Source organism: Lepidochelys kempii, chromosome 12 (assembly GCF_965140285.1).
Source record: "Lepidochelys kempii isolate rLepKem1 chromosome 12, rLepKem1.hap1, whole genome shotgun sequence".
NCBI classification, from domain to species: domain Eukaryota; kingdom Metazoa; phylum Chordata; order Testudines; family Cheloniidae; genus Lepidochelys; species Lepidochelys kempii.
Window position 1 is genome coordinate 23,616,315 of NC_136391.1, and position 17,042 is coordinate 23,633,356.

Below are 17,042 nucleotides of genomic sequence, written 5' to 3' on the forward strand. Positions count from 1 at the left end.
CAGTCTTCAGGTATTCCTGTGGGAGGTGCAACACACAATTGAGGACTTTCCTTTTGATTGTTGTCTTGGTTTCATCCAAAATGGATGAGACTTTGCACACCCTAAAGGACTTGAGACTAGTTTCAAAGTCTTTGGGCCTCCAACCTCTGGCCATAATATTGTCCTCAATGTCAACCTAGACAGCAGTATGATCCCTTTCATTAGGCTGACCAATCTAGGCATGCCCAGGGCAGCAATTTTTACTTTATGTTGAGGACAGTATGCTACCCAGCCTGGGACTTACTGACCCTTTCCCACCTTTCTGGGACAGGTTATACCATATCCTACATGTGTGGCAGTCCATCACCTCAGAGAAATGGGCACTTAGCATGGTGGAATCAGGATATACCCTGCACTTCCTTTCTATCTTCCCCCCCTCCTCCCACCCAACACAGTCCTTCAGGGGTCCTTTTCATGAGTCTTTGCTAAGACAATAAGTGAAAACTCTACGTTCTTAGGGAGCCATAAAAGAAGCTCTCTATTCATTGGGACAGGGGTTTTCAGTCCTAATATTCTCTAATGCACAAGGCCAGAGGGGGCCTCCATCCCATCCTAGACCTTCAGAATTTCAATAGATATCCAAAAAGTAGTTCTGTAGTGTGTCTGACTACTATTATCCCTTCACTAGATACAAGAGATTGGTTTCCTTCCCTTGACTTAAAGGATTCATATACCATGTGGCAATTCATCCTACCCACAGTACATTAATGAGGTTTGTTGTAGAAGACCAGTTCACTGTCCTGCCATGCAGCTTGTCATCCGCAGACAGGGTGTTTACCAAGTACCCAGCAATGTATATCCTAATCCTGCCATTGAGTCAACTCTGTGGGAGAGGAATCACGACTAGGATTAAGCTGAACTGTCTGGATTGCCTGTTCAGTTTAACACCTCAACCAACATGGGTGCAATTCAGTTCTTGGCCTCTGTACAAACATGGAATATACTATGAACAGATAGTGTGGTATTGGCTCTTGCAATATGAACACCTAGATGTCTGTTAGAAACTGAATTGAGTCCCAGTTTGTAATATTCCTTTTCATGTAGGCTACTATTATTCTGATCTGTGCTGGAATGAATCAGTGGATTTAGCTGTAAAAGGCTGTGTAGCTCAGTAATTTAATCTCATGAGTTGTCTTTTTTTTTTTTTTTAAACACTTTCAGATAGTACCTCTCCACATTGTGGATGCAACAAACTACTTTGGTCGCATAATAGATAAACAAAAGGACCAATATGCAATTCTTGCTGGAGAGATGATTGAGTATTTTAAGAAAGCTAGGAATAAAGTGTGCGTTGAAATGGTGGAGAAACTAGCACTGTATGGATTACACAAAGATGGTCTTTTTCACAGGTAGGATACTCAGATTGATTTGAAAAGAAGGATTTTTAAAGAATAAAATTTCTGGATATTTTAAAGTACTTTATATTGAATATTTGTATATACCTGAAAAAGCTCAATATTAGTATTCAGAGGACTGTAAGAGACCATTATTAACCAGAATCCATGTAGTATAATTGTTTAGTATAGTTAATGCACACAATATGTCTCAATAGGTCGTATCTAGAGTAGTTGTAGCTGTGTCAGTCCCAGGGTATTAGAGAGACAAGGTGAAGAGCTCTATGTGGCTCAAAAGCTTGTGTGTCACCCACAGAAGTTGGTCTAATAAAATAATATTTCACCCTACTTGTCTCTCAATTAGGTAGCTCATATTTTCATTTACTATTATATTACGTTACATTTTCATAAATGTTAAGCAAAACCCAATAGATTAAGATTGTATTTATCATTTCATTTTTTGTAACTCTGGTACTGTATTGTATTTAATTTGGAAAACGAAAATTAAATTTTCACTTCTTCTTTTCTCCCTTAAGGGTTCAAGTGTTGGAGATACCCCCAAAAGAAGAAAATAGTTTCTTCTGTAATGTTCCTATCAGGTATATAGATGAAGGCAGAACTGGTCAAGTTCAAGTTCATCAGCTGTTTCACTTACCTACAAGATTTCGAATTTTGCCACCACAGGCTGTGGAATTTATTGTTTGTAGGGTGAAACCTATTGATAATGAAATTGAATGGAACCCTAAGGTAATCTTTCTTTAATATAGTATGTCTCTCTTTTTTATCTCAAGTTCAGAAAACTTATTTCTGAATCACTTAAATTGAGCCAATATTTTTGGTAGTGTAGTGAGGCAAGACTCACTGGTGTGGCGCCTCCTGCTGGTCGTTTTGGGAATTAGCTCTCCAGCATATGGAGCCCCTCCTCCGGGCCGGTGTCTCGCCTGCCACTGGCCCTCGTGTCCCTCCCGGACCCCGGTTACCCTTTACCTTAGGGTGCTGCTCCAGGCTGTGCACCCCCACTCTGGGTCTCCCCTCCCTGGGGAACCCCCAACCCTCTATCCCCACCTTGCCTCAGTGGCTACTGCCAGTCATCATCTAGCCCCTGCTCACACTGGGGCAGACTGTAGTCTGTAAACCACTCATCAATGGCAAGGCGGGTTTGGACCAGCTGCCTCTGCCTATCTTTGGGCTGCACCTCCCAGCCCCAGTACCTGCATAGGCCTCTATCAACGCCTACGGCTGGGGACTTGCCAGTCTGGAGCTCCCCAGCTCCTCCTCCCTTTCCCCAGCACTGCTCTATCTCAAGTACCCTTCTTTCCTAGGCAGCCAGGTCCTCTCTCAAGAGCTAGAGAGAGACTGACTGAGCTCCTTGCTCATAACCCTTTTATCGGGCCAGCTGTGGCTAGATTGGGGCAGGGCCCCAGCTGTGGCTGCTTCCCCAGTCAGCCTAGCCTTTTCTCTCAGCCCCAGTCCTCTCCAAGGGCTGGCTTTTAACCCCTTCTGAGCCGGAGCAGGGTGACCGCCCTGCTACAGGTAGTTTATGCTTCATAGTTAATCCTTAATTTTTTAGAAATTGGTGTTATAAGTAAATTTTATTAATTATTTTAAAAGATCTTCCATTACTGAAAGATTTAATATTCCTGTGCCTTTAGAAAGGACATAACCTATTTCATAACTGCTACTTTAATCATAATTGCCCACAAAGTGGGTAAATGCTTGGTGCTGTTTCTTTGGGGAATAAGCTTCTGAGAGCCCTTCTCAGAATCCAGTACAATCCTTTTTACCCCCTTTCTCTTGAAAACTTTCCACCATTCTTCCACCAATGCAGAAGGCTAGTTGTGGCCTCTTCCAACACCAGTCATCACTGCTCCTTGGGTCTGCCAGGAACAATTGGAGATACAGCTTCCGATACCCTTGACTCATACTTGTATTTTTCCCCATGTTGTAGTAAAACATAATTCACTAGACTTGTAGGCCAGCCCCATTAATCATACAATATTAATACAATCTGTAATTTTGCAATGTACATCTTTTTATAGTTTGTATGTGGTTTTCTCCAAAACTGTTGGTACTATTTGATAAATGCCCTAATTTCATTGTTAATTATAATTTAGTAACCTTCTAAGCTTAAAATAGATACAAAATCTGTATTTGATTTAAGATGTACTTTAAATACTATCAGAGTTGTTTTTATTAGGTTACTAGATATATTCATCACAAAATTAGAGGAAAACTTCATGAAGCAAAAATAGTGCTTGCCTTGGGAAATACAATTTGGGTTGATCCAATGGTAAGTATTAAATATAAATATCACTATTGGAGAATATTTATCTAAATTCCTTATAAATGCCCAGTAAATGTTTTTTCTCTTTGCTCTCTTTTTATTGATATTTATGTATATATATTTGTGAATGTGTATGTAAATATACTGAGAGAGAAAATACATGATGGTATGGTGTAAGATTTTGGATAACGGCATAATGCACTATTGGCAAAGCTGCAAATAGATTACACAGGTCATCCCAAATGAATGCCAATAGAACATTAATTCTAGGGCTGCTAAGCTCCCTGGGTTTGGGTAATAATTGATCGCTGTTCTAGCTCTGATTTACTCAGGCATACTCCTCAGTTGCAGACTCTGTATCTGATACATGTCTTGGCTATATAACCCCACAGTCCAGCTGACTTGACCTTGAACCCAGTGTCTCGATCCTCTTGACCTTACGAGTTGCTTAGATCTGTTCCATCTAGAGCAGGGTGAGCTCTGGTGCCCCTAGTTATAAACTTCAGGGATTATGTGACAGTTAAAGTAAGGAACAAACAGGCTTTGTAAAGAAACGTTTTTAAATAAACACAGATTTAGAAAGCATACAAGAGTGATAGATCTATTTAAAAAAAATGTTTGTTTACCTTCCTCTTCTTTCTCACTACTCCTAACAGTCTATTGGGTCCAAGGTCTGTTCATGTTCAGGCGTTCAAGTCCCTCTTGCTGCTTGCAGGGATTGGCTCCTTTTACACACACAACCCCTACCATGCTGGGTTCACGTACACAGTTCCCATTATTTCAGAGGGAGTGGTAAAGCTCATAAGTTATTATAAACTTAGTAGTCCGTGGCAACCTTCGCTTACTCTTCCTGTGCATTCTGCATAAGGTAAGAAATACCCCCTCTTCTGGCCTTACTATACGTCTTGGTGGGCTACATAATCTGGCTCTCAACACAGACACAAAGTACAGTAATATGGAAAGTGGAGGTTCTAATCCACAAAGCAGGTTTGCAATCTTAAATGATACAAAACAAAATTAAACTTTATAAATAGACACAGACATTTTCCCCAAACTGTCAGACTATGTGCACACAATGAAAATATGATCCCTATCACAAAGAGTGTACAGGTGTGCGTGTGTGTGTGTAACACACACAACTATATTAAAAGAACTTTAAGGTTTCAGAGGCAAGCACTGAGAAGGTAGGAAATGCCATACTCTCAAACGTTCTTTGTGAGTATGCATTATAATATATTCTTTAATTATGTGATCACATACTGCATTTTTTCCAGAGGACTCCTTCCTTCAGTGTACTCACTTTGGTATTTTGTTTTATTTTCATTGTTTAATGTATATGGCCCCATGCCTTACTTACTGCACACAATTCAAACCTTGCAATGAAGACAGACTTATCAATTTCCTGATGGGCTTTTCTGTGGAACTCATCACTGTGGTATTTTGAGTTCTTCATAAACATTAATCTTTACGACCCTTCCTTCTCTGTGGTTCTGGAAGTTGCTCTAATTGATGGAATTGTATGGTACCATAACACTGTTCATCATTACACTCTCATAGTAGAGAAGAAGTTACTGCAAAACATTACAAGTAGGTAATTCTTCCATTTAACTAGAGATAAATTAGTTATTTGTGTATTCATAGGTATAGATACACATGTGATATGTATACACATGTGCCTTATGTTTTAGTTTTTAAGTTAATAGACAAGTTAGAGAGAGAATGATTTTCTTATGAGAACTGTTGTATTTACATCGTATATTTTCTTTAAGGTCCGGGTCACCAAGCTTTCAGATTTGAAGACTTCTATCAATGAATATAATATTCGATCTGAGATTTTGTCTATGGGTATGGGAACTGACAATCCAGAACATATAAAACAACTTCAAAAGTTGTGTGAACATGCAAAAATGTTAGCTCTTGAGGAGAAAACCTTGCAAACTTTGTAAGTGATTACTTTTGATTTTCCATGCTTGATTTCTTCTTTTAATGAATGCTGGTTTTGGTCTGCAAAGAGTTTCTTAATTTGATAAACAGGATATTTATACAGTATGAATACTAGCTGACAACAGTCGACCTTTCACTTGGACATGGTGTCTACTCGATTGGTACCTACAGCATGCTTGCTTTCTCTGAGAGCATTCTCTGGGCTCATATCCAGCATTGCCAAATCACAGAAAAAAATTGTTACTGACCTTCAAATACCTGTAATAGAAATGTCAAAATTCAAATTTTTTGTTTATTGTGATGAGTAGTTCTTAATGAGTAAATACCAAATTTCAATATCCTCCATCAAAAGGGCAGATGAACTGTTAAAATCTGATATAAAGACTGGACTTCTGGGGTGACAAGTGGGAAAAGTCAGTGATCAAATACACTGCGCTCAGGGTATGACTATACAGCACACTAAGCTTGGGTCTGTGAAACAGACTCGGTGTTTCCAAGTGCAAACGCTTGAGCATGCACACTGCATTGGAAACCTGGACCTCGCAACTGTGCGCTATGCAGACCTGAATCACAAGTTCAGCTTCAGGGGTTATATACTCTTTTGTATCCCAGGTTTCCTAGTGCCCTTGCCAGCTGAAGCCACTGTAGGGTATGTTTCATAGTGGAGTATGGCAGAATTTGTCTCCGTGCCCCCAGAAGTTGACCAGAAGTGTTTTGGGTGGTTTATCCTGCAAACACATCCAGCTGAGGTATTTTGTGTGTACATGCTCCCAGCAGCTGGAACCATTAGCATGGATCCTGACCTGGCAGAAGAACTTCACCTCATGCTATCAATACTATTTCAGAAAACAGGCAGAACATCTGCGAGATGCTGGTGGACATTTCAGCAACAGGTTTTGAAGTGCTAAAGACACCTATCAGAGGGCGATACTGATATGCCAGCTACAATCTAGCTGATGCCTGCTCATGCCTGAGATCATGGCCAAAAGCACAGAGTGGTGGGGTCTCATTGTCATGCAGACCTGGGATGACCAACAGTGGGTTCAGAACTTGCTCATGAAGAAGCAGATGTTGCTGGAGGTTTGTGATGAGCTTGTCTCAACTCTCCAGCAGCAGGACTCCCACATGAGGAAGGCCACACAAGTCCAGGTTTGTGTCGCTGTAGCCATTTGGAAGCTGGCTTCTGCAGACTGCTGCAGGTCCATGGCTAACGTGTTTGTGTTGGCAAATCAACTGTGGGGGTAGTTGTTGCAGAGATTTGTGAGGTAATCAGGATTGTGATGTACCTGAATGTGATGGGCATTACAAATCTTCCTGAAATAATTGCTGGCTTTGTGACAGTGGGTTTTACAAACTGCGCCAGGGCCATTGCTGGGACTTGTGCCTGTAGTTTGCCCTCTAGAAGGAGAAGCACATGGGAACATAAACTGTAGAGGGTACAACTCTACTATTATGAAGGCACTGGTCAACCATAGAGGCAGATTAATGGACACTAACATGGGATGCATTAGCAGGGTGCATGATGCCAGGGTGTCCTGGAGATCGGGACTTTACTTTCCTGGACACCTGAGACATTTATTCCCACTGAATGAAGTTATAAATAGTGTCACTGTCTCTCCTGTTGCTCTGGGGAGACGCCACTTGTCCCTTTGTTGCCATGGCTTATGAAACCCTTACCAAAATGTCTGGCAAAAGAAGGTTCAGCTACACACAGTAGCTGTAGGATGGTGATGGTTGTGGAATGTGTATTTAGCAGATTAAAATCCCATTGGCACTGCCTTCAAAACCGTTTGGATGCAATGTCATCAGTACTGTCTGCATTATTGTTGTGTGTTGCATTCTGCAGAATTGTTTGTGAGGACAAGGGGGAACCTTGTCACCGGGGTGGACTCAGGACATTGCTAGATTTCTGAACTGGTGTACACAGCCAGATAGCATAGCTGTCATGACTGGTGCTGGATCCACATGCAACGGAAATCAGGGATGCTCTGTGTGCCCAGGTGATGGGTATGCGTGGTCCCATACATAAGGGGGGACGATATGATATTTGAAATTGTACTGTACATGAGTGTAGGACAGCAATGGGAGGATTTTTGTAAATGTATTGGTATTAGGTATTGTGAATTTTGTACACACTTTCAATGTACAGAAATGTACAGAAACGTGTTATGGAATTGATCATTACTGGCCATGTACTGCAACTCACAGCTTATATATTATAGTGATGACAGTTTATAAATTTTTATTATGAAAGTTACTGAGAATGAACATGAGATGACTGGCACTTTTAACATAACATAGATGAAAGTTGCTGTTGTATTCTTGTGTGTGAATTCAACACTACTTTACTTTACACATGTATTTACATGTAGGAACCAGGAAGGCAGACCAGCTGCCATCAAAACGTACATCACAATAAACAAAGTCAGTGCCAAAACAGTCAAAGGTCCATATTGCCAAATAACATGTCTAGCTTTTCCTATATGTCCCCTGTCATAAGAATGACCATACTGGGTCAGACCAATGGTCCATCTAGCCCAGTAATCTATCTTCTAACAGTGGTCTGTGTCAGATGCTTCAGTGGGAGTGACAGAACAGGGTAGTTTATTGATTCATCCATCCATCCATCCATTCATCCCCTATCATTCATTCCCAGCTTCTGGCAGCCAGAGGTTTAGTGACACCCATACCATGGTGTTGCATTCTGTATCATCTTGGCTAATAGATATTGCTGGACCTATCCTTCATGAACTTATCTAATTCTTTCTTGAATTCAGTTATAATTTTGGCCTTTACAACATCCCCTCGCAATGAGTTCCACAGATTGATTGTGAGTTGTGTGGAGTACTTAGTTATGTTTGTTTTTAAATCTGCTGCATATTAATTACATTATGTGACAAAGCTCTGTCCTTGCCTCCGTGGGTCCCACATTTCCTGGCGGATTTTGCTAGCCTCAGAGGCTCACTGTGACCCTCCACGTAACCCTTCTTTCTCTAGAGACAAGGGTCACAGTCTACTGAGCCATTTTCATCATAAGCCAGCAAGGGAGGTGAGGAGAAGTTATCCTTCCTTGCACAGTCTCTGTTGTCTCCCAGTCTCCATGATTAATCAGGGGGCAGAGGTTGGGGGGGAGCCTGCGCCCACCCTCTACTCCGGGCTCCAGCCCAGGGACCTCAATAGTATCAGCTATGGTAGCTGACCTTTTAGAAACATGACATGTACAATTCTCTGAGCTACTTCCCCGACAGCAGCCCTCACTTCTTCAAGCTCCACTTCACCCTTACCTCAGGGCCTTCTTCCTTGTGCCTGATATGGTGTGTACTACTCAGCCTCTCCAACAGCGCAACTTCCCTCCACAGCTCCTGACATGCACACCCACCTGACTGACTGGGAGGCTTTTAACTAGTTTCAACCAGCCCCTGATTGGCTTCAGGTGTCCCAGCAACCTAGCATTCTCCCTGCCTTCTGGAAAGTTCTTAATTGGCCCCAGGTGTCTTAATTGACTGGAGCAGCTTCCATTTCACTTAACCTGGTACCAGGGATTTGTTCAGCCTGGAGCTAATATATCTATCTACCACTACTTTTCTATAGCCATCTAGCCTTGCCCCGTCGTAATTAGGTGACCCCTGGTTCTTGTGTTACGTGAAGGGGCAAATGACACTTCTTTGAGTAGGTGCAGCTTTGTATTCCACTTAGGTGTGTGCACACCCAGTGCACCAGAGCCAGAGAAATTTGCCTAACAGAATCCATAAAGAGGTGGCGCTCATGCCTGTGGCTGTAGCCCTCCCCTGGCTACATGAGGCAGCGCCACCCCAGACCGACTCAGTTCCTTCTTTTTGCCCATGGCTCAAGTCAGACCTCTGTGTGATCTCAGCCTCTCAACTAGGTTTATTTTTTTTCCTCTTGTTGGATATAGTTAGTAACACCCTTAGTATTAGTCAGTGTTAGTTGTAGTAGTTTGTTTCCCTAGGTGATGCCCTCACCGGGGTTTAAACATTGTCCTTCATTGGCGAGTGTTGCATGATCTGCAGATCATTTAAGAAACTGATTGATTCAAGTGGCTCAGAACCTTCGCCTTAAGCAGCACCTGATTGAACAGGCCATGCGGCCTGCTTTGGTACCGAGGCCCTCATTGCGTCTGAGAGTACCTTCGGGCTCCAAGAGCACTGCCACTTCATGTTTTGGAGCAGATGTCTCTCTGAAGAAACAGAGGAACAGTTGCCTGTCAACTGCACCGAGAAAAAAGTCACATAAGACCAATTGAGACCGCTCCTGGTCTTGGGGTGACTCTTCCGCCTCCCTCAGGAAAAGTGTTGACTGTCACATAGTTGGTGCCAGTGCGCAGGGTGGCATGGGTACCTCTAACCTTTCCCCAGTACTGAATAGGAAGGATAGAATTCCTGTAGCATTGACTCTGGTTCCAGCCCCGGACATCCATTGAGTCTGGTACTGATGAGGAAGATGCTGTTACCAACTTTTTCCACATAGGCAGCAACAGACCTCCTCTACCTTTCTGTCCTGACCTCTTTGTTGCTCCAGGACATTGCCAGGGCTGTGTCAACTATAGCCCCGTCCGTTGAACTAGCTGCTGAACCCTCAGTTCTTTCAGCACCACACTACACCCCAGTGTTCCCTTTCCACTAATTGTGGAAGTAGGACCGGTACTGGGAACCTTCTCAGCACCACTGCAATCAACACTGCAAATCCTTCATTGGCAGCTTTTCACTGCCCTCCATGTTGGTACCATCAGACACTCATGTACTACTGTTCATTTCAGGACTGGCATGCTCGATACACCTCTATTGGCAGCGCCACTTCCTGCCTCATTCTGGGGGATGGATGAGTCAGACTGCCTACTTGCTCTCTCTGATCCTGCTTCCACCCTTATCTCTGGGATCCTGAGACTTCTCTGCATCTGAGCTTGGGTTGTCATCCTTGTCACCTGATGTACTGGGGTACCACTGAGCCCACCTGTTCCACCAGCATGGGCTCCCATACACTATCCTGCTGAGCCAGGCCCGCAAGCCTCCTCCAGCACATACACAAGTAGGGACACACCCAGCTGCAGAAAGGCACAGACACTGAAATCAGGACTGCACGGGAAGACTTCAGCTGCGGAATTGCCCAGCACTCAAGTGCATACTCCCTCTGGAATGTAAACCCAAAGTTGTATAGTCTTGCATTTCACAGAGAACTATACAGCCCAAGCTTATGAAATTCACCCTCTTCCTCAGTGTGGAGGAAGGATATGCAGAGCTTTTGCCACCCCCCTCCCATTATGAATTCCACAGACTGGTTTTAGAGAAAACAAAAACAAGTTTAACTACAAAAGATAGATTTTAAGTGATTGTAAGGGCTAGCAAACAGATCAAAGCAGATTGCCTATTAAACGAAACAAACATGCAAACTAAGCGCAAGATACTAAAGAAATTGGTTACAAGTAGTAATTTCTCACCATAAATGTTGTTTTAGGCAGATTGCAGAGGTTCTTGAAGACAAGCTAGCTGCTCTTGCTTGCAGCTTAAAACTCCAGGTATTTTTCATAGGCCAGACACCTTTTCCAGCCTGGGCTCAGTTCTTCTTCCCCCTAGTTTGTGTTTTGTTTCTTAGATGTTTCCAGCAGTCATCCTGGGTGGGGATTCAGTGAAGAACAAAAGCTGATTGTCACTCCCATGCCTTAAATGGGTTTTACATATGGTGGGAACCCTTTGTTTTGCCCCCTCCCAGTGGAAAAATACTGGTATTCTATAATGGAGTCTAGTACCAGGTGACGTGATCACATGACTCGGCAGTGTCAAAGCAGTCATGAGTCAGAGATTGATTGTAGAAGCTCAGGAAAGTTTCTCAGTAAGGTGGGAGATTAGCATCTTCAGAGGTCTTTTGTTCTCCCTAATCGTCCACTGACTTCTTCTCAGCTAGCCAGCCCGCCTAATTGCGTTCTGTCTGGTGGGCGTTCCCCAGGTGCAAACACGTTTGTAGTACAGATGCGTATAGTCAATATTCCTAACTTTAGATACAAAAATGATACATGCATACAAATAGGTTGTGATTTACTGAATGATTATTCTATCTTGCATAAAATACATTATGATTGACACAATCATATAATAATATTACTGTGAGAAATATGGAAAGCAGTGTCACAATCCTCCTGCTCTCCATTGCCCGACTAGCATCAAGGGCCACCGTTGGACCATTACTGGTACCAGGATTGGCACGCATCTTGTGGTTGACACAGAGGTCCCTTGCTGGGCACCTACTGGCCACCAGTGATCTCCATGGAATCTGTGGGATGCTCTTCGTCACACTCAAAGGCAAGATTGCCAGTCAGGTCTGTGGTGGTGATTGTTGAGCCGTTGCAGCCCTGGCATTGGCAGTCCTTCTCCCATTGGAGCCTCCAGAGTCATCCTGTCTGGGTCCGTCAGCTGTGGAACAGGATCAGCTTTGGCTCAGTAAAGGACCTTGTCTTAGTCTCTGCACAATGCTTTGTTGTCTGGCTTATCCTTCCCCTTGGTACTGGAGGATTTTAAAGTATACCAAAACCTTTTGTGGCATGTAGCAGTGTCCCTTGGTATCCAAGGAGAATTCTTGCAGGAGAGCACCCACAAATTGGTGGATGTTTGACAGCTGTCTGCTCCCTGAGCAGTTGCCCTCCCTGTTAATGATGCACTCCTTGAACCAGCTAAGGCCCTCTAGAACACGCCATCTTTGGTAATGCCCACAGCTGAGCTCATGGAAAAGTGCTATTTCATTCCTGTTTAGGGATTTGAGGGGTTTTACTCCCATCCAGTTCCAAATTCCCTATTCATAATTGCAGTGAATAACAAAACTTGGCAGGCAGGTTTAAGTCCGCCCCCAAGGATGGGGACTCTAAATGATTGGACCTCATAAGCAGAAAGATTTACATCACCTCTTTCTTATAGATGCAAATTGCAAAATGCACGGGCAAGTCTTGCTGTCCAAGTACTTTTTTATTAACTGGAAAGCTATGTCAAAGTTTGCAGACCAGCTGCCAAAGACCTCATGTGAAGAATTTCTGGTTTTGTCACTGAGGGCTTGTATCAGGATGCTGCTGCAAAAGCATCTAATTAGCCCCTGCTCAGCCAGCTCCAATCAAGAGAAATAGATTGGGCTTGGTGTAACAGGCATGATGCCTGGCCTGGGGATTGGCTCCACCTGTGGGCCTGACAAGCCAGCAGTTATAAGGGCTGGGAGCCAGTATGAAGGGGGGCTGCTAGGAGAATGGACAGTCTCCTCGCTGCAGGCTGACTGCCAGCCAAAGAAGAAACTAACCCTGTAAGTCTTGTAAATAGCTCAACACTGGTGGTGGGAGAACTGTGTGTGTAAATAAAGCCACGGGTGCTGCATAACAGGAAGCCTCTCTGAGCTTTATTGGGGCAGTCAGTGGGCCCCTGAAAGAGGGGTGGGCAGAGGACCCTGTTACAGGGCTGCTTGGCGGCTAAGACAACTTCTCAGTCTGTGCTGGACACCTTGGTCAGGGTGATGGCTGCCGCGGTCACCCCTATGATGAGGACTTCCTGGCTGCAGAGTTCGGGTATTGCCCCGATGTCCAGACTAATGAGGATTTGCCCTTTGGTAGCCAAACATTGTTCTTGGACAAAACTGAGAAGATGCTGCACTCCTTCAAGGTCTCCAGGGCTATCCTGTGGTCCTTGGGGGTATATACACTGGCGGTGCAGAGGTGCCAGTACACTGTCCAGCAGCAATATCCTCTGCAGCGCATCTTTGGCCAGCCTTTCCTCCTCCAAGGCAACAAATCTACCCCAGAAAGAGGGTTAGATACCACGGGAGAACGCAGTTGGACCCAGCGTTTAGCCAGTCCACACACTCTCCATCAAATCCTTCCAGGCACCCATTTTGACTCCTTGTTGAACCAGTCATTGCTCCTCTGTCCTCATTTCCACCCTTTGACAGGCTGACCTGCTTTCACAATGCTTGGGACTTGATCACCACTGACAGCTGGATCCTAAGTACCATCAAATTGGGTTATGCTATCCAGTTCCTCTCCCCATATCCCTGCATCCCTCTTCAGGGATCCCTCTCATGAGATATTGCTCCTCTAGGTGGTCTACTTGCGGCTGACTTTGGGAGAGGTGGAGGAAGTTCCACCAGGACACCAGGGTCATGGCTTAACTTCCTGGTACCCAAATCCAAGGGAGGGGTAAGACCCATCATCAGTCTTCACAGCCTCACCAATTATATCGAATACATGAGTTTCTGAATGATCACTCTCTAGACTCTCCTCCCCGCATTGTCTCAGAACGACTGGTGTGTGGTTCCGGACTTTCAGGACGTATACTTCCATCTGGAGATTTTACTGAGCCACAGAAAGTTCTGTCAGTTTGTCATGGTGGAATGCCACTTTCAGTACAGTGCTTCCATTCAGCCTCTCTTTGGCCCCCTAGGTTTTGACCAAATGAATGGTCATTGTTACTATGTATCTCAGGAAGAAGGGAATTCATATTTTTCCTGTATCTGGACAATTGGTTAGTGAGGGACTGATCCAGAGAGGAAGTTCTTGCTCGCATCAGGACCACACTGCACTTGCTTGACCGTCTGGTTCTCATCCCCAACATTGTAAAGTCAATCTTTGCTCCCACTCAAAAAATTGAGTTCGTAGGGGCCCTGTTAGATTCCACAATGTTGAGAGCATTTCTGCTGACTGTTTTCAGACAGGTATTTTTCCCTGAAAAATGAGTGGTCCCTGAAGCCCTGCAGAGATAGTCCATGAGATGATTCTGAACCTCAGGCTAGTGATCAGCTATTGAAGTAATGTTCTCAATGCAGAACTGCCATAGCCTGATGGCCTCTAGGCAGATCAGTCTGGAATGTGCTCCCCTTTGTTGCCAGCTACAGTGGATAGTGTTGGACAGGGAGCCTGGTCTGACTTCTCCTCGAGAGCAGAACTGATAACATTTCCTGTTTTTCAGGCTTCAGGTTAGTTTTTGTGATGCCCCAAGCTATGGAGATGACCCAGAGGTCTCTTGTTTTCAGGCATCTCTGGGTCCATGAAGCTGATCTCCAGCCATGGCACAGACTGCCACCTTCTGCTGTAATTTGGACTCTTATATTAAAGCCAGCAATGAACATAATACACTCTTAGGGTTTGTTTGTCTTTTTGGAACTTACACTAGCCAGATTTTTTGGAACTCTGTTTACAGGCAGTCCTGGACAGAGCCGGTATGGCTAGTTTATAAGGTGTACTGTATTAGATGGGAAAGGTATGCGAGGCTATTAATTGTGGAGTCCAAACCCCTGCTTGTAACAATCAGTGAGTAACCAGTAAAGTTTCTTAACTGTTTGTTTTTCTTTTCATGGTGTCCATTTTGCATCTGATGTGGCATTAGATGGAAGGGGCATTCGATGTGCTGGGCAAATGGTGTGGGTTCCACCCTGAACAGAAGCACACAAAAAATAACTTAATAGACCCATGAGCTGGAAATCCCTCCATTCCATATATTTAGTTTAAAAAAAAAAAAAAACATGGCTGCAGAAATTTACCAGGCTCCAGCTCTCGCTGTGGCTCTGGTGCTTACTCAGGTGCCAGTTCTGTAGCCAGAAGGATCTCTTAAGAGATCCAAAGCCCTCACTGCCCTCACGTGAGAAAGCAATGCCCACAAACAGGCACCTAAAATGCCTATACTGCCCTGGGGGAATTGCACATTTCATGAAAATGTGTAATTTGCAAGTCTTTTATATCGAGGACTTGAAAAGACAGGGAGGTATTCCTTGTGAGTAAAAACCATTAGACCGTCACTGAACCCAAGGTCTTTGAACCCCCATACATGGCCTCTTGAATCTGAAGAGTGTGAGCACTGGCTCACTGACTCATAGGGCCTCATCTTCAGTCCTGGTACTGAGGCAGACCAAGCCTGACAAGACACTATCGCCTGAGAAGACACAGGGTGTGAAGAGTTCCAGAGGTAGATCCTTCTATCAAGGGGGCTGTTGGGAGATTCAAACTGACTCGTGAATCCAGACCTACGATCCCTCCCATTTAGGAATCATTTAACCCTTTTCAGGCATCCATGGTCCTTCATCACCATGGCCCAGTCATTGTGTCCATGAGCCACAGCAGGCTATTCCGTCAACTTTCACATAGTGCCTACTTCCAAGCCCTTTCTTCATCCCTCTTCAGGGATCCTTCTCACGAGTATCTATTGCAGGGGTGGCCAGCCTGTGGCTCTGGAGCTGTATGCAGCTCTTTAGAGGTTAATATGCCGCTCCTTGCATAGGCACTGATTCCGGGGCTGGAGCTATAGATGCTGGGGAGTGCTCACTGCTTAACCCCCTGCTCTGCCCCAAGTCCTACCCCCATTCCATCTCTTCCCCCAAGGCCCCTGCCCTTTCCCTGAGCCTGCCATGCCCTCGCTCCTTCCCCTTCCCCCCCCCATAGCCTCCTGCACACATGAAATAGCTGACTGGGGTAGGGGAATAGTGCCGATTGGATGGGGCTCCCGGGAGGCGCTGGGGAGCGGATGTATTACTGTGGCTCTCTGGCAATGTACATTGGTAAATTCTGGCTCCTTCTCAGGCTCAGGTTAGCCACCCCAGATTTATTATGTCAAGAGATTCTCTTGCTTCTGTCTCCTGGTGCTATAAAGGGACACTCTTCAATATCCGGGTAATGGGTTCTGTAGCAAATACTTCTTTATCCCAATAAAGCCCATGGCTTATCTCCCCCAGGACAGGTTTGAGAACTTGACAGCTCTAACTACACAGCTGAAGTCAAATCCAATGACCACAGCATGGACTTGTACTTTGGTGCATGCAATTCTGGTTAATGTCCATGTACACCACCCTCAAGCAGCAAGTGCACATGCCTTTCTGTGTGCCTGAATTTTTATTTCCATCTCTGTATTGGTGGAAAGACCCTGTGAATGCCTTCTGTCCAAAACTATAGTTTTGGATGGCAGGCTCACCTGGGGGATCTCCAGGTGCACGGACAGCACAAGAAGTGTGAATGCTTATCAGCCTCCTAGAGCTCAGAGCTGTGTGCAAAACTTTGAGTCCTTACTCCCTAGCATCAAGGGACTGACAAGCCAAATAATGACTGAGACTACAACCTCCATTTTCTACATCAGCAAACAGAGTAGGCAGGGTGTTCCCTGGTATACGAAGAAGCAATCAGATGTGGAACTGGTGCATCAGATGCCAAAGTGGCTGTCCACTTACCTGGTCTGCAGACAACTTGAGCAGATGCTTCTCCTCAAACCAGGAGTGTGAGATCAAGGACTCCATCCTTCAAGACATCTGTTCCGAATGTGACTCCTTGAATGGTCCTATTTGTAACATAAGAAAAAATATGAAGTGTAAATGCTCTTCAATAGTAGAGGCAGGAGTGCCCTGTCTGATCCCTTTTTAATCTTGTGGACCTAGAGCCTTATGTCTGGTCTGGTCCCGCTTATGCTGCAGTCTGC

At 44.5% G+C, this 17,042-nt stretch overlaps 1 protein-coding gene across 1 annotated transcript in view; it reads left to right on the forward strand.

The window, feature by feature from the left end:
- Nucleotides 1-17,042, forward strand: part of TDRD12 (tudor domain containing 12) — a 133,263-nt gene that overhangs the window by 77,491 nt on the left and 38,730 nt on the right. Inside the window, exons 23-26 of the mRNA XM_073307859.2 lie at nucleotides 1,201-1,388; nucleotides 1,910-2,120; nucleotides 3,571-3,663; nucleotides 5,427-5,599. Of these exons, the coding sequence (XP_073163960.2) occupies nucleotides 1,201-1,388; nucleotides 1,910-2,120; nucleotides 3,571-3,663; nucleotides 5,427-5,599 (665 nt within the window). The remainder of the gene's footprint in view (nucleotides 1-1,200; nucleotides 1,389-1,909; nucleotides 2,121-3,570; nucleotides 3,664-5,426; nucleotides 5,600-17,042) is intronic.